This window comes from Acanthaster planci, linkage group LG19, assembly GCF_054643075.1.
Source record: "Acanthaster planci isolate LZ-2023a linkage group LG19, COTS_SCS, whole genome shotgun sequence".
Taxonomy (NCBI): Eukaryota; Metazoa; Echinodermata; class Asteroidea; order Valvatida; family Acanthasteridae; genus Acanthaster; species Acanthaster planci.
In genome coordinates this window covers 11,327,454-11,343,554 of record NC_141795.1, presented here as the reverse complement: position 1 = coordinate 11,343,554, position 16,101 = coordinate 11,327,454, and the positions used below count along the sequence as shown (strand labels likewise).

The window sequence follows — 16,101 nt, the reverse complement described above, 5'->3', positions numbered from 1 at the left end:
TGGGATTGTTGGCACAATGAATGTCCAGGTAATCACATGAGAATTATGCATAGGTTATGTCATGTAATTTTGTTATTTTTTGTGTGTCAGTTTCAAGAAATGTTTTTACAAGATGTACCCTAACAGAGCTTAACCCTAACGGAGGCCAACCCTAGCGGAGCCTAACCCTAACAGAGGCTAACCCTAATGGAGGCTAACCGTAACAAAGGCTAACCCAATATACCCAGCAAGAAATGAGACCGAGGGGTACCCCCCAACATGCCCAATCCCTATACACATTCCAGACTATTGTTACTTAACACATCCCCCAAGATGTCTGAAAGGAATTCCCCAGATTCCTGCGAGACAATGACCAACACAAAGCAAGGGGGGTTCTCTCCGTCTCATACCTTGCTGCATATGTAACCCTAACTGCGGGGGTGTCAATCTTGGATGGTCAAGTACAGCCTGCGCACCAAGCCATGGATGATATGTAAATGTATGCACAGGTGACTGAAAGTCCTCGGATTAACACTCTCCTTGGTGATTTGTTCCACTCTTGTGTTGGAAGTGCCTTATTTTGGGCTCGTGTTTTCAACTCTTGGACTGGAGGCTGTCAACTGGAGTAATTTCTACCATCAAGCTTTCATGTCAATTCAAAGCACTGCGTGTATGAGTGTCTTTCGTGCACTTGGCCTCTGCCGCTCACAGTGTCTGGCCAAAGGGGGTAACCCTCGCTTATCCGTTGGAACAGCTAGTTGAAGCTACTCATGTGGGAAAGGGTGATTTTCAGATGCTGACAGCAGAATGAGTTCGCACTAGCAGTAAGTACAGGCACATGTACATGTATGTAGTAGTCTGTTTTGTGTACAGAGCTATTGCTGACTTCGAGCCTTTTCTCCCCATACAGTATACAGCCACTGGACAATTTTTTTTTTTCAAATTTTTCTCTGGAATAGAGGCTTGGATACATTCTCAAGCATCCAGTGCTGTTTCATGCCAGACAGTCAACAATTGGTGTACATGTACAGTACATTGCGATTGAAAGTTAACACCAAAATGGGAAAATTTTTTCACATTTTTTCTCTTCCCAGGGAATTCCTTTTCATTTCACAAATTGTGAAAAAGTGTGCCAAAAGTGGGAAAATGTTTTCACACCTTTTCACACAAGTGGGAAAATATTTTCACAGATTTTCCCCAAAGTGGGAAAAGATTTTCCCACAAATGGGAAAAAAATTGTCACAGATTTTCCCACAAGTGGGAAAAGATTTTCACAGATTTTCCCATAAGTGAGAAAAGATTTTCACAGATTTTCCCACAAGTGAGAACAGATTTTCGCACTTTTTCTCACAAGTGGGAAAAGATTTTCACAGATTTTCTGTGGTAGTGGGGAAATAATTTTTGCAAGCTTTCTTCATTAAGTAGTATTTTGTGCATGTACATGTAGACATCAGAAGTTTTTGTTCTCTGTGGTTTCAAACGTGCGCATCGCTGAATATAGAAAGTGGAGGAAAATCAGTCTAAGAGAAAAGTTCTTCAATTCTCAGGAAATTCAGATTACTTGAAGAAGACTGCATTAAAATGTCAACGCAGTATGTTTCTCGGTTTTGAGCAAAATACAATGCGACAAGCGAAATCAAAGCTGGCTATTGTGGCGTTTAAATTAACCCCTTGGAAGTTGGATGGATGCTCAACATGTGCACCGCATATGTGCACATGTACATGTATCCACCTGTTGTCATGTACATGTATGTGAAATACATTTACATGTATTGGCAGATGTATGTACCGTGATTTCGGAATAAATGCCTTGTATCCGGTTATCTCGAAGTTCTCGTGAAGCTGACAAAGACCAAATCTCTTCAAAAACCGCCACAAGACCTCGTGCATGCCGCACCACATCGCGAAGCACACACTGCATCTACACCTATCCCGACATCCTGACTGCTACTACATGCCCATTCATGGACAGTCCAATCGCTGACTTTTTCCAATAACCATGTGACCACAGAAAGTAACATGTCATCAGAAACCCAAGTGAAAACAGACCCGATATGTCACACCGAACACAATCGGCGAAAAGACGAGATTTGCTACATGAAGATACACGTACAATTTAAGCAGTTGATTTTATTTGTCGATCGAAAGAAATCTTTCAGTAACAAAATACTACATGTAGTGTCTCATTGTTGATTTTTTGGTGCGCCAAACTAAACCACGAGAATAAATAAAAAGAGGGCAAATAACCCATGTTGCTGCAACAGAGCGAGTTAAGTTTGTTGTAATACATACAAATAGTGATGTACATTTCATGTGCTTCTTGACTTCATGACTTGGGGACTCCTGTTCAATCACTCAACATCCAGAAAACTTTAAAACATTTATTCATTCTCTGACATTGACCAGTGTTTATTCATGGTAATCAAAGAAAACAACTGCGCCATGCGGGCACGGCTCGCCGTGGTGAGCACATCCCCGCGATCGCGCTGCATGGACCGGACAGCTCCGCCAAGGAAATCGCTACCAGACTACAACAGCCCATTCCATGTGGTGAGCTGGCCCGACCGGCCGGCCCCAAGCACAGCGCAGCCTGCGTAAAGGACTCTTCACTGCATAACAGTTGTGCGCATGTGGCAAGTGTTGAGCATTTTCGCTGCACAATGTTTCTCGTTTGTTTCACGCCGTGTTCGCAATAGATTCGCACTGTTTTCGCACAATTTTTGCACCGTTTTCGCACGTTGTTACCCCTTACGCATCCAATTCGCTGCAAATTCACAGGGGGAAAAGTTATGGTCAAAATGCAAAATGCGAATTCCTTTCACTTTTTTTCCCATTCCTTTTCACAGCGTTAACTTTCAAAGGCAACGTACTGTATACATAAAGGGTGCAGTCCACTATTTCTGACCAGCTCATTAGCATTAAAAGTGCCCCCCCAGTATCTTTTGAAAAAGGAGATTGTATGGGTCTTTGAGCTTTCATATGAGAGCAGAATGGCTACAAAATACTGTTGAAAAATAGTCTTAAGTGCCTGAGAAAGTTGAGGGTTGTCACTTGAAAAATGGCTTCAAGCAGACTTTGGAAAAATCACTTTTTGGGGGGTAATTTTGTCTTGAGGGAATAAATCAAAATGTAATCGGTTAACCCACGAAAAATTGAAAAGAAAGTAAAAGATTATAGACCATGCAATAATTTAACATGTATTTCAGATGCCTCAGGGATGTTGGTACCCATACTATTGGGCCCCGAACAATGCTGATTTTACACTGTTTTCAATGGGCCTGAGTTAGTGGACTACACCCAGAAGTGCATTGTGCATTCTGGGGTCACTTCTTACCAGAGAGAAAGGACACAGACAGTATGGTATGACCTGACCTTAGTAGTTAATACACTGAAGCATAGTGACCACAAACCACTGTCATAAACTGTTCTCAGCATAATGTGGGAGGTGTGGCTACAGAAAACCATCACACAATTCCATTGGACAGTTGGCCCTCCCTCTAATGTGTATCAGCCATGATCCACAGGGACATTAGAAACCCGTAAGCACTGCATTTAAAGCAAAAGTTAAAGAAAAGGATCCTGACCACTTTTCTCCAGAGTGTGCTGGTAATATGATATAAAATATATTGGGTCCCTCCTCTCCCCTGTCTGAAAATTTAGTGGCTCTGAATACACCCTTAGCAAAGAAAGTGTCTGTAAGTTGATTGACCTGTAACAGGAGTTCCCACAACTGGCTTCTTGTTATACACTGTGAAGCAAAACTTGCACACAGAGCAAACAAGTGCCTTATTGTGTTTGCCCAACAGGGTCCAGTGGGTGGCACACCTTAAATAATTAGCTGTCTTGAGCAGAGTTGCAACTGACCACTAACTACATGTAACAAAGGTTAACAATATCCAAGTATATGTACATGTCTAACTAAATGGAGCCATGTTCAACAGCACCACAGTATAAAATGGAGGGAGGGCGAGCAGAGGATAATCATAATGGGTGTAAGAATAGATCAGTGAAGCAGTCTTTTGAGGAGCTGGTATTCACAAGTCCCACAAAACTGAAACCCAGCAATTACATTTACACATATGCAAACCTAGACCCATCAAAATATCAGATTTGTTGAAGTAAAACTTGGAGCTACATGTACATGTACATGGGGGCTAGAAAAGCCAATGAGGCATTACATAACATGAAAAAAAAATGACTCACGATGTTTTCCCGCTGCCTGTTGGCCCAAGAATAGCATTCATTCCTGGTCCAAATATACCACTGCAGGAAAAAGAACACAAATTGCATTCAGGAAAACAAAGAAAGCGAACCTCATACCATTGTGGGTGAAAAAGAACACAAATTGTATTCAGGAAAACAAAGAAAGCGAACCTCATACCATTGTGGGTGAAAAAGAACACAAATTGTATTCAGGAAAACAAAGAAAGCGAACCTCATACCATTGTGGGTGAAAGCTGGGGGAGGATTAGGACCACACAAGAAAATCGTAGACTTTCTCCTATTCTATACATATTTGTGTGACCAACACCTATTTACGTGTAAGTGCAGTCAGTAAATACTGTGCATCAGATAAAAGTAGACGATTTATGACCAGCAGGTTTCAACATTAAACTTCAAGTACATGTACAAGTACATTTATTTGGGAAGGGTGACATACATACATGTATACCGTACCGTATTGTCCATGTACATGTATGTTTCAAGAGTTACATGTACATGTACATGTATATGTACTGTATGCAGTCCAAGTTATCCCCCCAGGATTATTATTCATCCTTATTCTCACTTAATTAAATGTACAGAACACCTCATGGCACAATTTTTGTGACCCTTGAAATGTCAGCCAGTAAAGTTATACAATTGGGTGTACTGGGTAGCTGTACAATAAGTACGGTACATAATGCATCATTTCGTGTAAAAGTGTGTGATGTTCCAACCAAATCTTGATGTCATTTCTGTATATGATCATTGTTAGCCTACAGCTTGAGTAAAAAAATAAATTACATGTACATGTTCGTATAAACACAGCCAAACATTTTAACAATCCTATGGGGGCTCAAGTTTCAGATTAGGAAACCCTACTGTTACAGTACACATACTGATACAATGCATTTTTAGTGTACATGTACGAACCTGCATCCAAAAAAGAGTTCTGTGATTTAGTACCTTTATTATGCATATTTTGTACCTTAATTAACTTTCACATTAAACACCAACATTCATTTGTTTTAAAGTAATGATCATGAAGTTGTAATCTTGTGCTCCAAAGAAGTTTGTGAACTACATGAGTATGTATAGTGCATCAAGAAATGTCAATCTAATAAAATACCAAAAGATGCAAATACTGGTACGAAGATCAGCTCCAGTGATGATAAACACAAATATTCATGAAGTTGAGTGGGATGACAAAACTTGACTTTATATTTTATAAAGTAGAGTATTGACAATTTTTCTGCCGTTCTTGTAGGCACTGAGGAGCTTGGTTTTAATTTTTCAAGTTCACCATTGCTTTCTATTGGACATTAACCAACAAATCTACTTGTGTCCTCTTAGTCCTTGAATGTAGATTCTGATTCCACATATTACCAGAAAAATAATCTGAAAACTGCCACACACCCAGATACCTTGCGTTTTGAATTACGCATGAACTATGGTTTAGTGTTAAAATTATTCTAAAGTGTGTTTCAAGCATGTTTTCATTCTGATCAAATATGCCATATTGGCATGCAAAAATAATCACTTTTCCACACCAATGAAATTTCCAGTTCACTTACCTGACATTATTGAGAATGATTTTGTTTATTCTCTTGCCATCTTCTTTGGTCTTGACCGTGTAGCTGATATTGTGGAAAGATACAGTGCATCCATGAACAGAACGGCTCCTTTCAGAACGAGGTTCTTCAGGGGGGGCATGGTTACTTTCAGCGAGGCTGTCATAGATAGAGGAGGAAACACTGGGAAGAAGGGTCTCCTAAATAAGAAGAACATTGATAGGGAAAATTTTCATGAGATTTGGACATGACAACATTTGGGCAATTCTACCAGAAAGTGATGTTGGAGGGTGGATAGCCACAGTGGTACTACGTGTACATGTATGTCCTCATGGAACACGAGTATGCACTGATCACAGCTTCTGCTGTGATTGCTATTGCTGTTAAAACAACTCATGCCATTGTATCTTCTTGTCTGCTCTTCAATTTTGTCAATACTTTTGAATGGATCTTGGTGTAAATAATGTCTTGAAATTCAACCACCAGACAAAACCCCCAATCCCTTGTGGATCACAGATTTCTCTGTTAACCAAGTTTGTTATAAATCCTGGACTTCTCCCATATGGCAAAAAATGAAACATCATAAAAACATCAGTCAACAAAGGACATCACAATCAATAATTTTCCTTGAAATTTATATCTAATTTACTGTGCACGTTTCAAATTGTCAAAGTCTTTCGATTTAACTATCAATAAAATATGCACATGTGTAAGAGCATTCCAGTGAAATCTATGATAAATGTTTGAAAACATTCTGTACACATGGGCATATCATGCACATTATGACAATGCAGTAAAATAATGGGCATGTATTCAGATGACATTGATTTATAACTGAAGCAAAAGCTGTGGGGGGTTTGGGGAGAGCAGTACAATGTACATGGATTGCAATAGTGTCCGCCCCTGCAAAATTAATGTATACATGTACATGTACATACTTTCTGATCTGACCAAATACCACTGAATTGCATAAATGTGCCTGACAGAGCACAGGCACTGTTTTGTAGCAGTATATCAATTACTCTCTTACATCTACTGCACATGCTCATCCGTGGACAATATCAATTTCATGAGACAGTTTTGGGCATAACAATGGCTGTTATAAGTGGACCATGCACAATGGTCCCCACAAAATGTTGTACAATCAACGCTGCAAAACTGTACAAAGCTGTACATGTACAACTTCACACAATCTAATGTCTGAACCTTTGCAAATCTATGAATGAAAAAACTATAAACCTGCTGTCTGAAAGCACGAAAATGGAAGAAAGGGGAAAATAAATTGAGAATGCTAAACATTTGATAAGTGAGTAGCAGAGCCAGAATGTGGATGGCTGCAATGGATATGATAACTGAATGAATAACTAGGAGAGGGCTGGCAAAGTCTTATTTAAAACAAAATCAAAATAATTTGATTTTTAAAAATCTATTAGAGATTTTTTATTTAAATCATATTTTTATTTCTACTAGTATAAGATTTAGAGAGAAGTCAGTTTAATTATCTATGTACATGTAGCGGCAGGTGTGTTCAAGTTCTTTAATTTTTTTGTTACAGAATGAAATAAATTTGGGATTAAATTTAAGATATTTAATTCAAGTAATTAGATTAAAATCACAATCCACCTTCAATATTTTCCAAGCCCACATGAAACGCATGCAGTACAGTACATGTACATTGTACCTTCATGTAACTGCAGAGATGGAAAATGATTTCTTCAGACACAGGTGCTGGAACATGTACAAGGGTCAAGTGCATACGGTTTTAAACCAAACTACATGTATGTTGCAATGGTAGCTGGGGCCAACTGGCTCACAGACAACCAAGCAATAAAGTGGCAGACATCCTTGACCACAAGGGGGGCACGCCATAGAAAGCCCTCCAGCCTGTTTCATAAGTCTTGTGGAAGTTTTGAGCTATGGCAGCAGCAAGCAGGCATCCACCTCACCATCTAATAAATCACCCGAGGTGGGACCAGCATTGGGGTCAAAGCCAACTCGGCGGCGCCGGGAGCCTCTCGGCAAAAACGAGCCATCTGAAAGCAGGATAAAGCATCAGCAATATCATTAAGTTGGTGCGGAACATGCACTGCCTTAAGTGAAATGGTAAATTAGAGGCACTTCAAGACAAAGGAGCGTACAAGCTGCATGATCTGAGGACAAGGGGCGGACGTCTTGTTAATGATGTGCATAACAGCAACATTGTCAGTGTGAAAACGCACCTTGCAACCAGCCAGCAGCGGGGCCCAGCAACGCAACGCAACAGATATAAGGAAAAACTCCAAAAAGGCAACGAAAAGATGGTTTTGGGACCAATCTGTAGACAAGCGGCCCTGGATCCACTTCCCCTGAAAATAAGCCCCAAAACCAATACTACCTGCTGTATCAGTAAAAAGATCAAGTGCATCATTAGATTGCCAATCACTCTTAGAAAATACTGAATACCCATTGTAACAAGTAACAAACTCTAGCCACATGAACAAGTCATAGCGGGCACCGCGAGAAATGCGGACAGCGTGATGTGAGCGGCGTAAGCCTTGAAAGAGTACTGTTAAAGGGTGCAAGAAAGCACGGCCCGGGGGAACCACCCTGCAGAGGAAATTGAGTGAACCCACGAGGGACTGAACACCTTGAAGGGAAATCTTGCATTTGCCCAAAACTGTACGAATGTGCTCAGATGTAGCGTGCACTTTATCATTCGGTATGCGTACTTGTTCCTGCAGGGTATCAATCTCCAAACCCAAAAAGTAATGACCTGTATAGGCACCACCATTTTCTCAGCAGCTAGAGGGATGCCTAACTTCACACAAACCCATTGAAAAGAATGCACCAGCTGCATGCAGTCATTTGCACTACAGCCAACAAACAGGAAGTTATCCAAATAATGAGTAACATTTGCTGAACCAGAAACTGACTTAACTTGAAATTCCAAAAGTGTGATAAATTTCTCAAACAGTGCACAAGAAATACCGCAACCCAAGGGCAAACACCGATCATAATAAAACATACCTTCAAATGTAAAACCAAGCAAGTCATAATCTAAAGGAGAAACTGGCAATAAGCAAAATGCAGATTTTATAGCAGCTTTTGTGAGCCACGCACCACGCCAAAAGTTACCAATTCTACTGCCCGATCGAAACTTCACAATGCTTATCAATGAAATCATTGATGGATTCACCTTCTGGAAAAGAAAGGTGATGAATAAGCCGAAAGCGATCGGGTTCTTGTTTTGGAGCTAAGCCAATTGGGGAACACTGCAAAGTGGGTAGAGGACGGTTGGCGGTTAACAACGTCGCCATGAGACGGCACATGCTGTGTGGGCAGTCGAGATAGGGGACCCCATGCACCCCAGGTGTGACTACAGCTGGCCCAGGAATGGTACAATACTGATGTGCATGATGCTCCAAAGCCGCCGGCCGCCCAAGCTCTTGGTACAGTGAAGCCCACAGCAAATCCAGAGGGGAGAAGCTGGTAGCTATTTGGCAGTCCGTGAACAGCACTTCCAGTCGGCATAGAGATCCCGGAGTTATACATCACAGTTGTCATGGTGGTCGATTGCACCACAGACACAGCAGATGGGCCCACAGGAATGACGGCGAGCAACACCGGCGGGTAGATGGCAGGGCTCGCCCTCACCGCGCGTGACCCCACCGAAATTGAAATCACCACCTGTGGAGGAATAGCTCCTTTGGTCCCTTCGAAACCAGTGGCTGCGTGCCATAGCCAGCCCCAATTCCGGAGTTAAGGCCTGCTGTCGAGATGGCTGCTCCTGCACCGGCGGGCGGTCAAGACATGTCTGATGAGGCAGAGGGGCCACCTTCATCAGCAACATGAACGGCCCATACAGCAGTGCTGAGCAGGCTGTCGTGTTGCTTGTTGCTTCTGCCTTTTCGGGGCAGGCTGAGATCCAATTTCTGTCGTAAAGCAGCTTGGGCGGCGACACTGCTGAGTAACTCGTGCACAGTACATGACAAGTGAAAATGGTTAGCAAAATATATTCCAAACAAGATATTTCTTCAAGTGTAAACTTCTTTCTAGAAACACCTCTGCCTCATCCGAGTGACTGTGACAGAATGACACTCCTAGATATTCCCGCCAAGAAAATCACGCCCCTCCTCTTCATTGGCCCTTTCCCTTTATTTACCTAAGTTGAGTTATGTCATGATCCTTTTACTCACCAGCTTAACCTTTATTGCCTGAAACAATCTTCCATATTTGCATCTGCATGCACTCATTTGCATAGCCTAAAACAGAAGGGGTATCTCAAGGACCAGGTCAAGGGGCAGTAGAGTGAGGGAAGCTGACTGTGTTCGATGAGCATAATGCCTTTTATCTGTTATGTGATAAAAGGTGGTACCTGTTTACTTGTAGAGATACATGTAAAAGGTAGTACACGTATGTACATACATGTACATACTAATACTTTGCACTGTTAAACTCAGGACTGAACACTTTAACTTAAGTGAAACTACAGTACAGTAAATCGTGATTATAATTTCTTAACATGAAATTCATGCACTGCAAAAAAAGCTGATTTACATGTACACATGTATATCGTCACAAGTGGCTTGAATTCAACAAACAATCCCACCAACCCAGATTGTGTGTCACACATGTATTCATACTTCCTATCAACAGTAGGGACTGAAGGGCTCACAGATGGGATTTGCTATTTACAATATAAATGAGCAAAGCCTGGAAAAATTGTCAATCACGTAAAACAAAACTAAAAATTGGAACATTTTTCTTTTAAGTTTTCAAAAAATTTAAATTGTTGATTTAAATCAATGTTTTCTAAAACCAACTCTGTTAGATCACTTCCTATGTTAGTAGGCCCTCTCTCGCCCGCGAAAACCTGCATGGCACATACAATAGGTTGGCGATGCAGCGTGCATGGCGCCAGAAAACTGACCAAAATCTCGACCCAGACCTGCCCTATTTGGGCGCGAGTGCTAGAAGAAACTATCGCGGTCAGGTGTTGTAGACAACTGGTGAGCTTACAGTTGTATTTGTTATATTTTGTGTTCTAAATAGAATAGTGTTTTTGTAGTTATACTCGTTGAAATTTTTAACCTTGCCACATGGAATCTGCCATGTTACACACGACTGTTGGGGCGCCATAATTCTCACCATTTATGATTTATAAAGAGTTCTCACTTAGAAGTAAGAATTGCAGAATATGAATAATATGTCATGTTTTCAGTTTGGCTCAGAATTCACAGCTTCGATTGTGAGTGAAGCATTAATATTTCGGAGTCCATAACTACACTTGGAGCATTTTTTACTTACAGTGTACAATGCACGTACGAGACAACCCAATCTTTGATTCAAGTGATAAGTTCGCTCCCTTTTTTGACATTTAAGTTACCTTGGTAATTTTGTGCTTGCATTAATTAACCTTTAACTAATTGGATACAGTTACAGACAGCAAAGTCAGCAACGGGCCCGAATGTCAGAGTTTGAGGCGTAGAGCAGTTACATCAGGTGAGCACCCTTATGAATGTTCTTCCCTAATTAATAGTGGTATTTCTCGACAAATTTCCAAATCTGTTGTTGAACATGTTGTACTTTAATTGTTAGTAAACTTGATTATGGCTGTATAATTGTTTAAGTTTAGATTTCTCAAAACCGTGACAAGCACATAAAACCTTTGCTGATTTGAACCAGTTTGTATTTTTCCTTTATTTATTTTGTCACCGGAAGATAGCCACCCACACAGGACTGGGACAAATAAACGTTGATAGTCCAATTGATAGTCACATGTTGCCTGTTTCTGCGTCTGTGTGAAGTGGCTTAAAGCGCCCCCATAACTGGCCTTAGGAGCAGTTAACAAACTCATTTGATCAGTAGTTTTCTAGAACTAGTACCAGTTCTCACCTTAATTAGCTTCCTCATCAATTTGAATTGCTGTATGCATTTTCTGACTGGCCCCAAGTCGTCTTCTTCCTAATTTGCATATATTTGCCCACTGTTCATTTACATACATTAACTTAAAACTAAAATGAAGAAACAGGCAGGTAATGTTTGTGTAGCAGGGGCAGATTTAACTTAGTTTATTTCCTTTGTACTAAATGCAAATGTCCATGCACTGCATAGGAGTAGCACCCCCTAGTCTACCCATCCTAAAGTTGCACTGTGCCCCTCATAATTGTTTACTTGATGACTCATGCAACTGGACAGGCACTATGGGCATGCTTTGAGCCCAAGTCTCAGTAAGCAGGTTGGCAGTCGGTGAAGTAACACACCTATTAAATACCAGTCAAGTTCTGCCCTGAAAGCTCAGACCTGCGGTGGACTTGGTAGTTAACGCTTGAGTTGAATTGATCTGTAACTTTTCTTAGGTGCTGTGTTGGTTTTGTCGGTTTTGTTGGTTTTGTAGGTTCTTGGTTTTTTTCTTGTTAGTTTGGGTTGGTCTTGTTTTAGATTGGTTAAGCCTTACCTTGATTCTGTTGCGGATTTACTTTGGTCTAGGATTGGTCTAATTTCTAAATTTAATTTTGGTCTTGGTCATATTTCCCCTACATTTTAGGTTTGGTTTCAACAATTCTCTGATTTTCGACTTAGTCCTGTTTTTTTAGTTCTCTAGTTGCATTCCTATTTGGGGGGATATTTTTTAGAAGAAATAAAAGATTTTGTTGTTGGAATCAAGTTTCAGTCCCCGTATCCCTATTCTTTTAGACTTCTTGCGACTCCTCCCTTTTGATCCTTTTTAAAGTTTTTTTTTTTGCGAGTTCCCCAAGTGTTTTATTTTCTTCAAGTCTCTTCTTTATTTATTTTTATTCTCATCTGAAGTGTGCCATTTTTCCCTGTTACATTTGCATGTCAAGGATCCTTTACAAAATGTATAATACGAAGTGAAGAAACTACACATGCACACAGGAAGCTGAATGGTTGTGAGAAAGGGCATTTAAAATGCTCCGGATGCCACAATGGTACATGTAGGCTACCTGTTAGAATATTGATCGATATGGTTCAAAATGTCAAGAACATGGAAACTTTTCGCAGACCCCAATGCAAAGCTTTGTGGACTGGTATCCCCCAACTTGTACACGTAACTCACTCCTTTACCAAATTCCTTCAACCTGGGATCACTCAACATCCTGATTACTGAAAATTTATTCCATTCAGGATGTACATGTACGTGTATCTCCACTTCAAAGGCCAGCTTGGCACCTGAACTTGTAAATTGGAAGTCCTAGATGCTGGCAATGAGCCAGTTCAGAGCATGTCATTCAGGAGTCTACTGGTACATTTGTATGACACACAAGGTTTACAATAACCTATAGATCAATGTGGCAATATGTCATAACAAATGTTCATCAGTTTGCAAGCACTTTAATGAATTTAGTTTGCACACAAAATATTTTCAACTTGGAGATGAAACAGTTTTATTACAATTAAGAAGATGTGTTCTCCATAAATTTTAACTTCTGTTATTTGAAAGGCTAAATGTAGATTTGACATGGGGCAATCCTATCAGGTTAGATAATTTTTGGGAAAAATGGTTCCTACACGTACATGTACATGTAACTTAAACTACCCCAAGAAATACTCATGTCAGAATTTACTTAAATTGTGTTTCTTAAGTAATATTTTGGAAAAGTCTCCAAGAGATGGGAAAAAAAATTTCATACAACCTTTCATTTCTGCCAATACTGTTCCTACTGTACATGTAGGTCTCATTTCCAAAGGTTACATTAAACTTTAGAATCTTTGGAAAAGCAGATTATTCCTGTAAGTTTACTTCCTTATAAATGGCAAAATGCTGAAAACATTTTAATCTGTTTTATTTTAGCTTTTTCCGAAAGACTACAATAAAATGTGATTTTGTAGTTCTACACGTACTGTATTCATCTGTGTACAAAAACACTAATTTTCACAAGTCTTTTAGATTATAGGAGATGAGAGGTCAATTGTGGCAAGATATTTCTCTGTCCCCAAGGGACTGTGAGTGAACAGAAGAGGGTCCTATTTCCCCTGAGGTCGAAGGCCAAGGAAAATAGGACCCTCATCTGATCACTCACAGGGGGGGGGACATGGGCGTGCACTAGTGACTGAATTTGGCCAGTCCATATATTTCATAACACACCTCAAACTGGAAAATTATTCTTTCAGGGTTTAACTGTTTTAATTCAACTTCCAATTGGCATTTCAAGAATTAAAAAAATACTGATTTTAATGTAGTGTCCCTTGACACAGTTGCTATACTCAAAAAGTAAAAGACTTCTTCCAGGGTTTTAACAGTTTAAATTCAACTTTTCACTCAATACCAATTCAAAAATTGAAAGTTAAACTTCAGTTTTCATAGACCCAGACTAATTTTGAGTCCTGTATACAGCTAGGAAAAGAAATCTTGCATGTTTTTTAACTGTTTCAATTCAATGTTTTAAAAGGAGCCATAGAAACCTCCAAAGGTCGCTATAACCAGTCAAAAATTTTCAAGTCTGGTGCAAAACTGAGCACTAGTCTCTGGAATTGATAAGTGCACAATATCTAGATGCGTGTCGAGTCACGCTGACACCAAATTCATATACAATGTACAAGCCCATATTAGTGAACCACACATGACCGAATTTCAGTTAACTGATACACTTTAATATGAAGAACCAGGAAAAGGTGCATTAATACACTGTATGATGGCAAACAATTTACAAATGCCTTTTTCCAAGGTGACTTTTAAAGAAGTAAACAAACAAGAACATTGCATGGGTCTAGGCCTGTTCTCAACGTTTTGCACATTAATATATGAGAAGCATATCATCCATGTAACTTACATGTACATGGAATAGTGAATTGGAGTAGCCAGTGTCTACAGTGTATACTGATGTATCATACCACAACTATTGTGGGGTTTGTCGTCCCACAATGTGTGGCAGATGACAAATGAACCCTACAGTTTGGGTGGTGAACAAGATTATGATATGTGTGGGGTTTGTCGGTCTAGGTCTGAGTATTAAGGAAGCGTATAAGGGCCATCATCCATGTAACTTACATGTACATGGAGTAGTGAATTGGAGTAGCCAGTGTCTACAGTGTATACTGATGTATCATATCACAACTATTGTGGGGTTTGTCGTCCCACAAAGTGTGGCGGATGACAAATGAACCCTACAGTTTGGGTGGTGAACAAGATTATGATATGTGTGGGGTTTGTCGGTCTACGTCTGAGTATTAAGGAAGCGTATAAGGGCCACTCACAAAAAAATTTTCCCAGTTACTACAGGTATCTCACCGCAACGAGTTACTGTCTTGCAGTGGCAAGTTGCTATCTCACCGCAGTGAGTTATTATCTCACCACTGCGAGTTAAATTTTTGAATGTGTATCTCACCGTGGTGACTTACAAGATCTTGCCGTTGCATCAATATATCCCACGCCGAAGTAAATACTTCAAAAGTTTCATAAGTCCTATTCAGAGGGCCGTTTTCAAATGTGTCTTTTGGGTGAAATGCGGTGGGAGTTAGATTTAGATTGCTAATTGGAACAAAAGGGATGTTACATTTCAACCAAGCTTGATTTTGAACACAAAAAGAAAACAAAAGAAATCTCTTTTTGGGGGCATAATTGAATTTCCATCCAGAAGTGGGATAGACTACTTTGACTCCATCGTAGACTGCCCGGCACCTTTTCATTTATATTTTAAATAATCTTATTTACATAAGGTGGGACCTTGGAAAGAATGAAAAATAAACAGCCAAAGAAATAAAAATTAGAAATGAAATAGAACATAATTATTTGCTTAAGAAAACCAAGAAAATTGAACCTCTTCCCGCCGTTAAATGTTATTGTTTTAACAAGACAGTTTGCCCCCCCCAAAAAAATTCTGGTGACGCCCATGCATATTTTTAGCCAACGTCTGTTGCCATTTTGGACCAAACCTCGATGTTGAAATCATTTCAACATTAAAATCTGCTACGAATTAGGAGATTTCAGCCGGCAAAATGAAAAATGACATGAAGTTAAAGGAAAACTAATTAACACACACTTTTTCATCAACTGGATTGAAATCCCCAGGCTCTTTGACCTCACATCCATGCGTTCAACTTGTCACAAACCACCCATACAGTGCAGGGTGCTGGGAGGGTCAAATACATAACATTATTTTTTGTTAAGAACTACGTCCCTCAATCCGACCTGCGCGTGATAACCACTGACGTGTTTGCGCAGTATGGAACCAGAACCAGAACACATAGTACAGGTGGTCTGACGCAGTCAACGAAATCCAAACATAACTATCGTCCAAGGCCCAGTAAGTATGAAGAAAATCATTGAAAAACAGCCGAAAACGATGCTAAGCTGTTTGTTCTCATTCTCACTGAAAGAAAAATTGTTACAGTGACGGAAAACGTATTC

General features: G+C 40.0%; 1 protein-coding gene across 5 annotated transcripts in view; it reads right to left on the bottom strand.

The window, feature by feature from the left end:
- The window catches only part of LOC110988145 (broad substrate specificity ATP-binding cassette transporter ABCG2-like), an 81,787-nt gene that overhangs the window by 47,520 nt on the left and 18,166 nt on the right, over window positions 1–16,101 (bottom strand). For 3 of the 5 annotated variants that reach the window (XM_087129697.1, XM_087129698.1, XM_087129696.1), the window contains exons 2-3: window positions 5,757–5,953; window positions 4,183–4,242 (exon numbers count right to left, since the gene is read on the bottom strand). In XM_087129697.1, coding sequence (XP_086985823.1) covers window positions 4,183–4,242; window positions 5,757–5,953 — 257 coding nt within the window. Of the gene's footprint in view, window positions 1–4,182; window positions 4,243–5,756; window positions 5,954–7,699; window positions 7,718–7,972; window positions 11,176–16,101 lie in introns of those variants that run through there. The other 2 variants (XM_087129695.1, XM_087129699.1) reach the window with 2 other exon arrangements.